Below are 16,400 nucleotides of genomic sequence, written 5' to 3'. Positions count from 1 at the left end.
GGTACCACACCTGCACGTATTGTCAAATGTATGATCATACGTGGTATCAAGTGAAGTTTGTGACTGTATTGAAGACATTTTGATAGGGAGAACACAGTATGTTATCTTGGATGGACCGTCATTGTCAGATGTACAAGTAACTTTGGGTGTGCCTCAGCGAAGTGTGTTGAGACTCTTGCTGTTCATGTTGTATATTAATGACCTTGCAGACAATATTAATAGTAAAGCCAGGCTTTCTGCAGATGATGCAGTTTATCTATAATGAAGTACTATCTGAAAGAAGCTGCATGAATATTCTGTCAGATCTTGATAAGATTTCAAAGTGGTGCAGAGATTGACAACTTGCCATAAATATTCAGAACTGTAGAATTGTCCACTTCGCAAAATAAAAAAAATGTTGTATTCTATGACTATAATATCAGTGAGTCACTGTTGGGATCGGCCAACTCATACAAGCACCTGGGTGTAAGGCTTCATAGGGATATGAAATGGAATGGATCACATAGGTTCAGTTGTGGGCAAAGCAGGTGGTAGACTTCGGTTTATCGGTAGAATATTGCGGAAGTTCAGTTTGTCTACAAAGGATGTTGCTTACAAATCACTCATGGGACCAGACCCGTACTAGAATGGCCTAACAGGGGATATTGAACACGTACAGGGAGTGGCAGCAAAAATGGTCACAGGTTCGTTTAATCTCTTGGAGGGTGTCACAGAGATACTGAAGGAACTAAACTAGAAGACACTGTCCTGAGGAAGTCTGTCAACAAAGTTTCAAGAACTGGCTTTAAATGATTACTCTAGCGATATACCTGAACCCCCTATGTATTGCTCACATAGGGATCATGACTATAAGATTAGAATAATTACTGCACGGACAGAGGCATTCAGATAATCATTCTTGTAATGCACCATAAGTGAACAGAACAGGAAGAAACCCTGATTCCATTGTACCAGTTGTTTAATAACTGGTACAGTGGGACATACCTACTGGCATGCGTTTCGTGGTGGTTTGCTGAGTATAGGTGGAGGTGCAGATGTAGATGTAGCAGACTCACTAAAACAATATTAACGTTTCTAAAACTTCATTTGCTTCACCATGCCACTGATGCTCCGAGGGTGCTCACTGGTCTTTGGGGGGGTTCTTGCTTGGATACCAAAGGGTCCCAGCCTTTGCAGAATCTCTTCCCTTCCATGCTGCATGTCTATCCTCTTGCTGTTCTTTTCCTCCTCCCTTGGGGAACATGTCTGGGTGTTTTTGGGAATGTTCCGCATTATCCATAGTGGCCATAAGAATAGTCTCACCACTGTTTTTCACTCCCCACGGCCCACATGTCTTGACGTGTAACAGGTGACTGGGTAATTTGTAATTCCCAGCCCTGGATCACACATACCCCTGGTACAGGCCCGGTCCAGGGAGGGGTGATGCCTGAGCTGCTACCTTCCCAAATTGCCGATTGGTCCCTCTGTCAGGTGTTTGGGAGGTGTGACCTGAGGTGTGAACAATCACCTAAGACTGGTGCGTCCCCTTGTGAAGGGGGCCCCCAGTTGGAAGGAGTATGCTGTTGGAGACACTGGCAATCGCGGGGGATTTTCTGACAATGAGCCAATGATCGTCTCTGCAGTCCAAGTCTACCAAATGTTAATGGAATGAAGCTCCCAATTCAAAGACCCTCCCAGCTGCACCTTGGTTCCTTGTGGTTTCATGTACTAAAGATGGGCAGTCCTTTTCAACGGTAAATCTGTTTTTTATTCAGAAAGGTGGGTGATGCAGTTGGCGGCCCTGTGAGATCCTGCTGTCGTTTACCCAATGGAACTTTGCTTTTGGAGACTATTTCTGATTCTCAAGCACAACTTCTGCTTGCCACTTCGTTTCTCCATGGCTATCCTGTTTGTGTCAAGGCCCATAGAACTCTGAATTCTTCCCGTGGACCGAGCGAGGTGGCGCAGTGGTTAGCACACTGGACTCGCATTCGGGAGGACGACGGTTCAATCCCGTCTCCGGCCATCCTGATTTAGGTTTTCTGTGATTTCCCTAAATCGTTTCAGGCAAAAGCCGGGATGGTTCCTTTGAAAGGGCACGGCCGATTTCCATCTCAGTCCTTCCCTCACCCGAGCTTGCGCTCCGTCTCTAATGACCTCGTTGTCGACGGGACGTTAAACACTAACCACCACCACCATCTTCCCGTGGTATTATTTACACTATGCTGCTCAACAGTCTGACCGAGGCTGAAATCCAAACATGCCTCTCTGATAGGGGTGTCATTGCCATCCATTGGGTGATGAAAAAGGTAGATACTTCCTTAGTGCCCACAAGTACTCTTTTTCTCACCTTTGGTAGAGTGGTGCTTCCTTCCAAGGTCAAAGGAGGCTATAAAATTATCACATTCGGAACCCGGTGCGCTGCTGCCAGTGTCATCATTTCAACCACCCTCGAATGTATTGTCGACACCCAGCCAAATGTGTAACCTGTGGTAGGGGTGTGCACGATGGCAATTGTTCACCACCTCCTCCCCACTGTATGAACTGCAGTGGCGACCGTGCCGCTGCCTCTCGAGATTGTCCTGTGTATCCATTTGAGCAGGCTGTCCAGGCAATCCAGGTAAAGGAAAATGTACCTTACCCGGTCGCTCGCAAGTTATTGGCCAGTCGCAGACCTTGCATTCTCCTGTCTGGCACTTACAGTACTGTTCTTGCTACACCTCACTCCATAAACGATTTGGCCATGCAGACATGTGACCTCAGATTTAGCTCTGAGGTTGTGAAATCGCACAGTGTCATGGTAGTATCGCCTTGTCTGCATCCAACTGTGCAACAAGCTATCAAACTCGCACCTCACGGGGCAAAGTCACCAGCTACACAACCAGCAGGCCGGAAAGGACAGAAGGAATGCTCCTCTGAAGACTTCCTATGTCCCTCCACCCAACCAACACGTGAGTCTTCCTCTGCTATCCAGAAAGGCTCAAAGAAGTCAAACAAAGGCAAATGGTCTTCACCTTCGCTGACTCGAAGATCCTCTTTGACAGTGTTGCCATGTGAGACCCTCGCCCGACCAGCCCCTGTATCACCGATGCGCACCACTAAATGTTTTTCTGTGTTGGACTCTGCAGGCCGACAGCAGAACAAAGCTGACACTTCTGTGGACATCATGGAGCAGGATTCTCCTGCCTCTGTGCGCTGTAGCAGTGAGTTTTTGCCGGATGGCACTTGACAGCTGCCGAGATGACACACCTTCACTTTTTCCTCATCATGACTCTCCACCAATGGAACATTCACAGCCTTTTTTCGATCCCACAAAGAGGATTTATAGCTGATTTAAGAATCACAGAGTCCACTTCTTCTCTGCCTTGACAAAACAAAATTGCGTCCTCATGACCACCTTGAGTTTTCGCATTTCTTCCTGTTCCATTTTGACTTTCCCCCGAGGCCGGCATTCCACCACATGGGGGAGTCATGCTACTCACACAGGATGATGATCATAATCAACCCACCTCCCTGACTACCAGTCTTCAAGCTGTTGCTGTTCACCTTTTGCTGCCTCACTTGACCTTTATCCATTTCTATTGTTAACATGCCTCTGTCATTTGATGTCATCAGGGCAGACTTCCTCCAGCTTATTGGTCAGCTACCTCACCCCTTTTCACCTCTCAGTGGCTTTAATGCACACCATCCCCTTTGGGGTTGTCCCAGAACCTGTCCGAGAGGAGCCCTCTTGACTGACATTCTCAATCAACTTAACCTCATCTGCCTTAACACAGCAGCACCCATATTCATTTCAGACTCCATGCACACCTATTCCCATTTGGACCCATCCTTCTGCACTGTCCAGCTTGCCAATTGTCTCGAGTGGTCCTTCTCTCGGACACATACATGAGTGACCATTTCCTGTGTGCTATCCATTTGCTGACTCCTACCCCACCTCCGTGCACATCCAGATGGCAGCTAATTAAGGCCTACTGGAGGCTTTACTCTCCCCGGTGACCTTCGACGAACAAGATTTCCCCAGTTGTGATGACTAGGTGGAATATCTTATAAACATTATCCTTACTACAGCAGAACATTCCATTCCTCGCACTTTCTCTTTACCACACCTTGGTGGACTGAGGCATGCCACGACACAATTCACGTGTGGGGACGTCCTCTCTGTGGTTTTAACTGTCACCCTATGATGGCAAACTACATTCATTATAAAAAGGTCTACACAGCATAGGTGTATTAAATCAAAATTATAATAAATGCAGCAAAATAATTTATGGAATGTGTGCCTTTGTATTAAAATATAAAGTACAATTTATATTTAACAATAATAATCATGTTTTTATCAGCCATCACAAGCCAGACCCAGCCCATGAGTACAGAGCAGAGTGTGAAGGTAGTGAGCAACCACAGGACAGTGGAAGCACTGAGATGAGCAGTGGCAGCGCAGTCAATGGTGGGAATAACTTTGGCGATGGGGAGTTGGCTCCACAAACGTCATCTCTTTCTCCATCCCAGCAACAGAGCTGTGAGTGCCACGTTTGCACTGCACCACTCATGTCGGCGGTGAGTACACATCTGTTGCCGTTTACTGGTTGGAAGACAAATATATGTGAGAATTTTTTGTTGATGCATTTCATAGCACTGTTAATGCAGGCATTATTAAATTAAGAATTATTGACTTTGTCAGTAGAATCTGAATGGTTGAGGTTTAAGAAACAGAGGTTAACTTCTTCAAACCTATGGGTTTTTTGTGAAAATATCTCCACTATCTGTCAAACAGAAATTCTTTAATTGTTTTTGTTGATAAATATAGATGAAACAATTACATTTAGTAGGTGTTTAATTGTTGTGTACTTTAGTTTAGTATAAGTGAAGGTACAAGTAAAGATGATGACAGTTGCACTAATTTTTAAGATAACTGTTTCTGGATACACATTGGTAGTATTAATTATAGGATTGGTGCAAGTTTACTATAGATACATTAACAAAACAAATTTGTACTGAGCAAATTTTCATTGATTGTATGAAACTTGATGAGAAGTGTGTGTTTTTAATTTTTGGAAAGTTTTTTGTTATTTGACAGTTTGGACAAAAATAGGACTAGTATAAAGTCATCACCATCATCAATAATTATTAGTCATTTGACAGCCACTGCTGTATAGAGACCTCTCTAAACTTTTACATGCATTACAGTCATACTCTGTATTCATCCAAATGTCTACCTACTTGCCATCAGGTCAGAGTCTTGGTCTTTTCTTACACCTTGGAATCCCGAATAGTCTATCACCTGGTTGCATGTCCTACCCATTTCCATTTAATTTTCATTACATTCCTAACTACTAGTGCCCAGATTTTTGTGCACTATCAAATTGTAAAATGTGCAGATATTCGTGCAATATAATATCACTAAACATGCACAACGAGACAGCAAAGCAATAAAAATTGGTGTACCAAAATTCTGTTCTATTTTTATTTGTTTACTTGTGAAATAGTACACAACAACAGTTTCTCCAAATTTTCTTCACTCATGCTCAAGCGTTTGAGAGAACATTTTTGTGCACAGAAAATGATCTTTCCTACATCACAAAAAGTGACAGGTACGTACTTATATGAATAAATTGTCAACCTCATCAGTAATTTCAAAGATTTCACCACATGTGGCTTCCAACTTCATTGTTGCTGCAGACAAATGTGCAAGATTTGATTTGATGTAAATCAAGACTAGCTTCAAATCTGATATTTTGAATACCACTTGCACATCCTTAATCCAAGCTTCATCAGTGGCTTCAAAAGTGTCTACAACCTTTAAAAAAATCATTTAGACCTCTGAAGGGATGAAGCAAACAGGTGTTAACTTAAATAAATTTACAGGGATTTATGGCCCCTAACAAGGAGAGATCCCCAGCGGTGGGGTGGACTGTCTGAAACTGTCTATATGGTTATGTCAGTAATGGGATCTTAGATATATCTCACTGCAGCCATTCACCCTGGTGGGACCTCATTTAAAAAAAAAAGAAAAGAAAAGAGTAGTGTTAAAGTTGTATTACATAGATTGGTTGTGTGGTGTAATGGATAGGGTAAGGGCTTACATGCAGGATGTTATATTCAGATCTTTACTGAAATGACATTGATCATCATTTTTGTTCATTTGATTAATTTTAAATGTAATTTTTTATTTCCATTCCTTTGTCACATCATTTTAATCACAGTACCAACTTCTTTATTTGCTGCAATTTTTCTTTCTGTCATTCTTTTTCCACTTGAATCTTCATTTGTGTGTTTTAATTAATTTTAGGTATTAATTCCAATTTAATTTCTTTTATCATCCTATTTTTTTGCCCAGGTTATTGCATTCATCATATCTATTCCTTGTTTTGCTTGAATTTCATTTTACGTATAAACCCTTCTTTCATTTAAATCTTCATCTGTGTTATTTTGTTCATAGTGCCACAGGAATTTATGCTAAATTGTAAATGTTTGTATGACAATTATCATGCAAAAAAATTGCACATCTTATAACAAAAGATACATTTTCACACCATTGCATAGTAAATATAAATAGATTATTTTGTCTTCTGCTTTTTTAACCAATAGATGGGAATTTTGAAATAACTGAATATTATAATAAATGAATATAATTAAATTCATATTCAAAAAAATTTAGTGTGCAAAAAAATGATATAAAGAAAAAAATGAAACAAATGAAAAGTTCATATAGTGATTAAAATGATGTGACAAAGGAATAAAAATAAATAGTACATTTAAACCAGTTAATTGAATAAAAGTAATAATCAAAGTCATTTTGATAAAGATTTAAAAATGAAAAAAAAATTAATGCAAATAACGAGATTTGAACCCCCAACTGCTGCATCTGAAGCCCTTACCCTATCTACTACACCATGCAACCAGTCTACGTAATACAACTTTTTTAATACTATTGAGTGTCATGCAAAATTCCAATTTTTTTTGTGAATTACTTGCAAACAGGGGCTCACCAGGTGAATTGCTGCTGGGTGCGATACCTGGGATCTTAACCTACATCACCACATATTTGGTTTCAAATAGTAGATCCCACAGCTGGGGACCTGTCCTTGTAAGCAATTTAACTTCATCAAAATTACTACAGTAAAATATGACAGCATTTATCCAGATACTTCACATTTACAGGTGCTTTCAAGAGTACCTTCAACAGAGAGAGAGAGGAGGGGGGGGAAAAAAACGGCATTGATTTAATTAATGCCGTCAGAATTAACAAACCTTTGTATTTTGTGTCGATATAAGTGTATTCACATAGTGATATTTTAAATGTACTGGTTTGGCTATGCCATGTAGCATGTGGGCTAAACATGTAATGAGCTTTACGTTAGGATAAAATATTTAAATTGTTTCCTTGTCTTCATCATATACACTGTATCATCACTTAACCATGGCTACCAACTGTTACAACTTCTACATAATTGTTATCGATTTATCATCTTAATTAGGGAGCTACAAGGAGCTTTAAAAATTATTTAAATAGATGTTTTACAATTTGATTTTTTAAAAGGCGCTGTTACATTTCACTTACTATAGACTACTAAAATGTTTCATACATTGTAATGATTTCCTTCCTGAGTATGTTGTAAACCTGTCTATGAATGATTTCGTCATCAAGGTGCATTTACACTGTTCTCCAGCATTGTGTGCCTATAGTACTGGAGTACCGATGTTTGCAACATGTTGTCAACATCTTGGTTACACATAACTATCGTTCCACAGCTGTGTCAGTACAGATCGAAGGAACATTTGTTCGTGATCTGCTACCACTAAATGCTGCCATGCAGTGCTAGTGTTCATTTTTGCCCACACGGGTAGATCATCCGCCATATTTGCTAGTGATTAGTGACAGCCTCTTTTCAAGGTTGGCAGCTATGATTAACAACAATTTGGTTCTTTTTTACTTAAATTTATTGGCCACAAAATTCCTAGAAAATATTCGCTTACTGCTACATTTTAATACATGACATACAGCGTGCAAAAAACATTTTAGGAAATGGAGCTGCCCTTATTTGCAGGTAGAAGGGTAGAAGCACACAGACTTTTGAAAGGTGAAGGTTGTTGGTACGGGGAGAGTCAGTTTCCATTACTTTATGCAGTGCTGACAACTTATTCTTTGGGCCAATAATCTACAATAGTGGAAATATCACATGGAACTTGGAAGTAATAAAGTGACATGGAAGTGCACAATAAAGCAGCTCATTCTCAGGTATTCTACTCTTTTGAATATACTGAGGTGACAAAAGTTATGGGATAGTGATATGCACATATACAGATGGCAGTAATATCACTCTCACCAGGTATTAAAGGACAGTGTTGTCATTTGTACTCAGGTGATTCATGTGAAATGGTTTCCGATGTGACTGTAGCTGCATGATGGGAATTAACAGACTTTGAATGTGGAATGATAATTGGAGCTTGAAGCATTGGGCCTTCCATTTTGTAAATTTTTAGGGGATTCAGTATTTTGAAATACACAGTGTGAAGAGCACACCGAGAATACCACATTTCAGGTATTACCTCTCACTACGGACAATGCAGTGGCTGATGGTCTTCACTTAACGACTGAGAGCAATGACATTTGCACAGAGTTATCGGTGTTAACAGACAAGCAACTCTACGTGAAATACCAAAGATCTCTTTAATTTTCCTGTAGGCAGTATCTATATTACCGCTAGTGAGATAAGCCTCTACATCCTTACATTTGTCGTCTAGCCATCCCTGCTTATCCATTTTGCACTTCCTGTTGATATCATTTTTGAGACATTTGTATTCCTTTTTGCCTGCTTCATTTACTGTGTTTTTGTATTTTCTCCTTTCATCAATTAAATTCAATATTTCTTCTGTTACCCAAGGATTTCCACTAGCCCTCGTCTTTTTACCTACTTGATCCTCTGCTACCTTCACTACTTCATCCCTCAAAGCTACCCATTCTTCTTCCACTGTATTTCTTTCCCCCATCCCTGTCAATTGTTCCCTTATGCTCTCCCTGAAACTCTGTACAACCTCTGGTTTAGTCCACTTATCCAGGTCCCATCTCCTTAAATTCCCACCTTTTTGCAGTTTCTTCAGTTTTAATCTACAGTTCATACCCAATAGATTGTGGTCAGAGTCCACATCTGCCCCTGGTAGGTAATAGAAATGTCAGTTCGTGCACAAAATCCTGCACCAGCACACTTTGGCAGCTATAGAGGCAGCATGGCTCAATATTTGTGTAGGGGGTGGGGGCTTCCAGTGATTTGTCGAGTCCATACCTCCTCAAGCTGCTGTACTATGCCGGAAAAAAGGAGGTCCGATATGATACTAGGAGATCCACTTACAAATACTGTTAGAAATCCACCAACTTCTGCCAACTGAAATGATGGCACCTGGCCTTATTGAAACGTTCACAGACCATACAAATGTTTTTGTGTTTATTGCTACGTAAGCATTCTTTCATGAAAGAAATTTGCAATTGTAGAGTGGTTTGTTTGTTTGCTTTGTAGCACACATGGTAAGATTGTGCCAATTCCTCCTCACTTAATTTTTGATATATCAACCTGCACAGTCGGCAGTTTCATCAGCAGAAATCTGTATGGTTTACATTGCAAAGTACTTTCAAATTTCATCTGAGACCTAACTTACAAAAGAAAAATTAATATGCAGGATGTGCCATGTTTAAAGTCATAAAAATAATTTTTACCGTCTTGGAAGAAGATCCTAAAGTTTCTATCGTGCCAGATTATTTTATTGTTGACGTTCATAAAATTCCAGGTGAAATTTGATCCAATTCAAAACAAGAAAGTGCACAAATATGTACACTTTTCTGTGCATGCTTCTGTGTCACACACAAAATAAGCACACACAGTGTGAATGTGTGTCCACTGTCTTCTGTCAAATGACCGCCTCATCCATTTCATCACCACCTCATATGATAGCACTGTAGATAAATGGATAGTCTAGTTGGAAGCTCTGATGTACGTGCCAGTTGACTGGGTCTTCTAATTAGCTGTACTCTGGTCTTATTAGCTACTATGGTACTGTGATAATGGTGGAGGTGATTTTTTTTTTTTTGCGCTCACAGGATATCATCATTTTGGAAATGGAAAGTGCGATTTGTGCTTGCTAGTTCTGTTATTTCACACTTTGCATGTTGTGTTGGAGGGGAATAACAAAGATTATTGTACAGGAAGTGCTCTTGCACTGGGATAATGCAGCTGTGTTCATATTGGCTTCTATGATGGTGAATGTGCAGAACCTGTGGTTTGAAATAGTATTCCAGCATTCCATTTCCTAAATTTTACCTGATATGGCTTTTCTGTTTCTTAACCTAGAGATGGGTTGGAAAGAAGAAAGTTTTTTATGATGCGAGAGGTTATATGTACTGCAAACGAATATGGAGTGTAATTTTGGAAAGTCAAGGCTAGAATATAAACAGTGAAAACAGTAAATATATGAGGTGCATCCACAAAGTAAATTCCAATGACTTACAAAGAAAACAGAAACATCACTAAGTAATAAATATTTATTGGAATATTCACATATATTCACAGGCTACTTGTGTGAATAATAACGCCATTGTTGAAGCGTTTATTGTTAACAGTGGAGCATCAGTTGTATGCTCATATCATAGAGTTCTGCTGCCAATTTCCCAAACCACAAAGTTGCTTCAGTCTGCCCCTCAGTGTTGTTGTGGAAATGAGATGATAAGAGATGAAAGTCACTTGGACTGAGGTCAGGGCTGTAAGGTAGATGGTCGAAATCTCCCATCCAAACTGATTGAAAGCATTTCATGTGCATTGGCTGCATCGGGTCTTGCATTGTCGTGCACAAGCATAATGCCTCTTGTCAACATCTGTTTCTTGTTCTGGATATCCCTTCTCAGATTTTTCAATGTCAGACAATACCAGTCAGTATTTACGGTCTCCCCTCAGCGCAAAAATTCGCACAGGAGGACACCGTGTCAATCTCAGAAGACAGTGCACACGGTTTTTTTTGACAGCGACTGTCTGCTTGTATTTGGTCTTGACAGGTGAACCACTATGCCACTAGTGCATGGATTGTTGTTTGGTTTTGGGTGTGGTATGTGACGCCCATGTTTCATCCCCATTGACAACATGATCGACTAACTCGTCATCTTTCTCCATGTGCCGCTGTAGGAATGTCATTGCTGTGGCCCGATGTTTGGATTTGTGGTCATCTGTCAGTTGCTTTGGCATCCATCTTGCACCACATTTTATGAAAACCAAGCCACTGGGAGACAATTTTGTGCAACAGCGAATGGGACATCTGTGAGAATTGATAAGAGAGGTCTGACATTTTGAAGCACCAGTCCTGCAGAATTACTTGCCACACACTTTCCATCTGTTCTGGTATCACCAGGTATGGTCAGCGATTACGATTTTTGTCACGAATATTGGTTCATCCTTCAACGAATTGCTTGCATCATCGTCTGACCGTACTGTACCTCATTATGTCATATTGTTACACATAGAACAACGGATGATGGATCTCTGCAGGAGAGTCCTTTTGAGTGTGCAAAAATTGGACAACTGCAGTGGTTACACTGCTGTCCCAGGATTGAAACTGCACTGCATTGTGTGGGACTTGTAGCACGGCTTTTGGAATATTGTTTCCTCTTAAGAGCTAACAAACATGACTGTATGGTCAGATGATGGTGCAAGCAATTCACTGAAGGATGAACAAATATCCATGGCAACCCCAGAACACATATATATTTACCGTGGTGCAAGTAGGGAAAGTTACTTGTAGTACAGGTGCCCTCTCCCTCCCCACCCATCTCATCCTCCCCACCTGCTCTTTCCCATTTCACATTAGTTTAATCCATCTGCAGTTTCTACTGTTAGTTGTCCTAACAGAAAACTGAGTTTTACTATCATGTTGTTCTGTCACTTTCATGACTTCAGAACTTACAACCATGTGAAACAACCTTTGCAAAAACAAGCACTCTGACCGTACTGATGCAACCCCGTGAATGGCAGTTAGTCAATTGATTGAAAACAATATGCAGTAGGTTTTCGAATAAATCTTATTGTTCTTTGCTTCTTCATAGCACGAAGAGTAAATAAAATCTGTGATACCTGAAGTGTGGCACATTTATATGCTTAAACTTGGTGCTCAGAGTTAAGACCTGCCAGGCTCTCTGCATATCTTCCACCATCCTCGCTTCTTCCTTTTCACTCCGCATGTGTGCGCACATTTGCCTGTGCAGATACACACAGATGAGTGATTTCCTTTCAGGAAGCTAAGAAAAATTGTGTTCTTACTGAGTCACGTATATCTGATGATCATTTTATTTTCTGCAGATGGACTTGATGGAGAGTTATGAGTGCCATACATGCCTCCAGCAGGGGCGCAGTGGGCCATCAACTGGTCCAGTTTCTGGTACAGGGCAAGTGTCTGTGACTGCTGGTGTATCTGCATCAAATGGTATGGGCCTCCATTCAACAACCACCTTTCATCTGTATCCACATATTCATGGCACTGCTGCTAGTGGTAAGTAACTTAGCCATGTTGACTTTTATTCTGTAAATGTTTATTATTGGAAATGTGAAAGATTCCAGTGTTTGAAAGTTTAAAGAGATATATCAGAATTGACAGGATATTATGGAAATGTTCTGTGTGTTTCTCACTCATTTCACTGCCTGTAGAGATCGATCGCTTGTAACTGCAATTTTTTGGCGTAACTTACATTAATTTGATAATTTGTATGTGATCAAACATGTGTTGTTATCTCTGAGTCTATGTACTGTGATATTCATGGTTTTGCATTGTCGTGTTTCCTTGTGGCAGTGTTCCATGCTACTTCCATATCTGTAATCCATTTTTAGATCACTCACTCTATTTTGAGAGATTAAAAACATGTCTCGTATGGAGATAGTGTGAAAAGGAGCGCCACTGTCTCCTGCCACTATGGCTCAACTTTCCATTGTTTGATTCAGTTTTATGGAGAATCATTCAGTCTGCAAAGTGGCTTGATAGTGAGCAGAATGTCCTATCCATCTACATTTGGTTGTGAAAGACATTGAAATGGATTGTAAAAAAGTAATGGGTATTTAGCTTAGTGTGAAATGTTTGTCCTAGAAACAACAAAAGATTTCTTATAGAAAGCGAGAGTGGAAATCTATTAAAGGAAAAAATTAAAAGGTGGAGATGGGTGACATGTCATGGTCAAACAGAACGTGTGGATATATAGAAAAGAGTTGGTTCCCCTAAGAAACAACTTTCACTTGAGTGTGCACACCAAGTAAATCATCTTCAATTTTCAACCATTGACAGTGGGTAGCATTTTGTGTCAAATTCTGTCATTTGTAGGGACCCACCAAGTAAATTTTTTTAAATTAGAGTTTAATTTGGATGTTGTATTTGGGCCCCTAAAGAACAACTTGATAATGTAAAACTAGTATTTATTACTTTTCTTGCAATTGTTGTATTTATCTATGTCAGTCAGACAATAAAGACTGTGAAGTGTATAACTGATACCCCCACATGCAACAGCTGAGTAAGTCAATGATACCCTGTTTAAAATTTTAAGTTTCACTGTAAGAAAAAGTGAAAGATGGATAAATTACCATAGAAATTTGATGTCAGCATGCACTTTCACCTCTGAAGTCAAATTATCATAAAAGAGAGATGCAAAAGCTCTGTAAGAAAAATTCAAAGAAAGTTATATCTGACAACTGTGTTTGACTGTTGACTGATACCTCCCTCCAGATCCATTCAGTAGGGCTTTTTCACAACTTCAGCCCTGCCATGCCCTCTCTCTTACATTCCAAAAGAACATTGGCTGTAAAAGGTAAGTGGCTGAGCTTAAATCTTGGTCCAGTACATGGTCCTAGCCTGTCAGGAAATTTCACAGTAATACTTACTTTGCTGAAAAGTGCAAGGTTAATTCTGAGAACTTTTATTTGAAATCTACTTGGTCGCCAAGTTGTAATGAAAATAGTAAAACCTGAAAAAAATTAAATTCCTGATTTTGTAATAGTTTCTTAACAAAACAACATAAATTTTACAGTAGTTTTTGACAGTATTGTGAAAAGGATAGACTGATACTCACCATACAGTGCAGATGTTGAGTTGCAGACAGGCACAATAAAAAGACTACTAAACAAGTAAGCTTTCAAGCAAAAGGCCTCCTTCTGAATTAGACAGTATATACACATATACATTCATGCAAACGCAACTCACACACACATGACCACTGTTTCTGGCTGGAGATGGCAGACTGAGAGCAACCAAGGATGATGTAAGAAGCAATCTGGCAGATGGGGTAAGGTGGAGGTTGGGGTGGGGAGGGGGAGGGGTGGCAGGGTTGGTGTGTGGGAGACAGTAAAGTCTTGCTTGTGGGAACATACAGGGATGAGGTAGAGGGAGGGTAGGGCAACTGGGTGCAGTTGGGAGGTTAGACAGAAGGTGGAGGCAGGTGAAGGGTGGGGGGGGGGGGGGGGGAGACAAAAAAGAGAGAAGTAAAATGACTCTGGGTGCATTAATAGAATAGAAGGTTGTGCAGTGGTGGAGTGGGAACAGGTAAGGGAATAGGTGGGTGAAGTTCATTGACTAACAAACGTTGAACCTAGGACGGTTATGAGAAGTTACGATACAGGGTGTTTATAAATGAATATCGGGGTTTTAACGCTTTATAATATTTATTATATCAAACTTACAGTTATAAATGATGTGTCAAATGAAAGAGTAACTCAAACAGCTTTACCAAGAACCTTATAAATGTTCAATGTGAGCATCATTTGTCGCACGGCACACATCAAGTCTATAGCCGAGTTCTTCCCAAACATTGATAAGTGTGCCTTCAGTGATTGTAGCAACAGCTGCTTCAATCTGGTTTTTTAATTCAGGGAGGTCTGGTGGTAGCAGAGGCACAGACACATGATCCTTGATGGAGCCCTAAAGGAAAAAATTGCATGGCGTTAGGTCGGGTGGACATGGAGGCCATGCATAGCAAGCCCTGTCGTTGGGCCCCTTCTGGCCTATACAGCACTTGGGTACAGTGAAGTTCAACCAATCGCGTATGTCGCTATGCCAGTGAGGTGGCGCACCATCTTGTTGGAAAATGAACTTCTCTGGCTCTTCTTCTTCCGACTGAGGGAAGAACCATTGCTCTTGCGTGTCAAGGTAAGAAGTGCCAGTTACTGTACCCAAGCGCTGGAGAGGCCGCAAGGGGCCCAGTGACAGGACTTGTTTTGCATGGCCTCCACATTCACCCGACCTAACGCCATGTGATCTTTTCCTTTGGGGCTTCATCAAGGTTTGTGTGTACATGCCTCCGCTGTCAGCAGACCTCCCTGAATTAAGAAACCGGATTGAAGCAGCTGTTGCTACAATCACTGAAGACACACTTATCAACATTTGGGAAGAACTCAGTTATAGACCAGATGTGTAACGTGTGACAAATGGTACTCACATTGAACGTTTATAAGGTTCTTGGTAAAATTGTTTGAGTTGCTCTTTCATTTGACATATCATTTATAACTGTAAGTCATATGTAATAAATATTATAAAGCATTAAAACCCCGATATTCATTTATAAACACCATATATATTGCATGGAGAGTTTCCATGGTGCTTTTCAGAAAAGCTGGTGTTGGTAGGAAGGATCCAGATGGCACACTGTGAAGCAGTCATTAAAATGAAGACTGATTTGTTGTTGGTCTGTGTGCTCAGTATTTGGTTGGTCAGCTGTTTCTTGACCACAGTTTGTCGCTGACCATTCATGTGGACAGACAGCTTGTTGGTTGTCATTCCCATGTTGAACGCAGCACAGTGGTTGCAGCTTAGCTTGTAGATCACATGTCTGGTTTGACAGGAAGCCCTGCCTTTGATGGGGTTGGTGATGCTTGTGACTGGACTGGAGTAGATGGTGGTCGGATGATATATGGGCAGAGATCTTGCGTGTAGGTCTAATTCAGGGATATGAGACATGAGGCAAGGGGTTGGGAGCAGGGGTTGTGGGGGGATGGACAAGGGTGTTGTGTACATTCGGTTGGCGGCAGGATACCACTGTGGGAATGGTGGGAGGGATAGTGGGTAGGACATTCCTTATTTCAGGGCACGATGAAAGGTAGTCAAAGCCTGGCGGAACATGTGATTCAGTTGCTATAGTCCTGGGTGGTACTGAGTTGTGAGGGGAATGCTCATCTGTGGCCAAACAGTGGACCTCTGGAGGTGGTGGGTAACTGGAGAGATAAGGCATGAGATATCTTTTTCTGTACAAGTTTGGGAGGACTCAGTGAGACAGCTTTCCTCCCCAAACTGGTCAAGCATCACCTATCCCACCAAGGGCAGGGCTACCTGTGAAACAAGCCATATGGTCTACAACCTAAGCCGTAACCGCAGTGCTATATTCTGCATGGACATGACAACCAACAAGTTGT

The 16,400-nt window shown here is 40.9% G+C and overlaps 1 protein-coding gene across 3 annotated transcripts in view; it reads left to right on the top strand.

The window, feature by feature from the left end:
* The window catches only part of LOC126480694 (protein FAM193A-like), a 227,483-nt gene that overhangs the window by 65,693 nt on the left and 145,390 nt on the right, over window positions 1-16,400 (top strand). For all 3 annotated transcript variants that reach the window (XM_050103933.1, XM_050103932.1, XM_050103934.1), the window contains exons 9-10: window positions 4,323-4,539; window positions 12,318-12,507. In XM_050103933.1, coding sequence (XP_049959890.1) covers window positions 4,323-4,539; window positions 12,318-12,507 — 407 coding nt within the window. The remainder of the gene's footprint in view (window positions 1-4,322; window positions 4,540-12,317; window positions 12,508-16,400) is intronic.

This window comes from Schistocerca serialis, chromosome 5 (genome assembly GCF_023864345.2).
Source record: "Schistocerca serialis cubense isolate TAMUIC-IGC-003099 chromosome 5, iqSchSeri2.2, whole genome shotgun sequence".
NCBI lineage: Eukaryota > Metazoa > Arthropoda > Insecta > Orthoptera > Acrididae > Schistocerca > Schistocerca serialis.
Note: the sequence above shows the minus strand (reverse complement) of the source record. Positions and strands in the feature narration are given on the sequence as shown.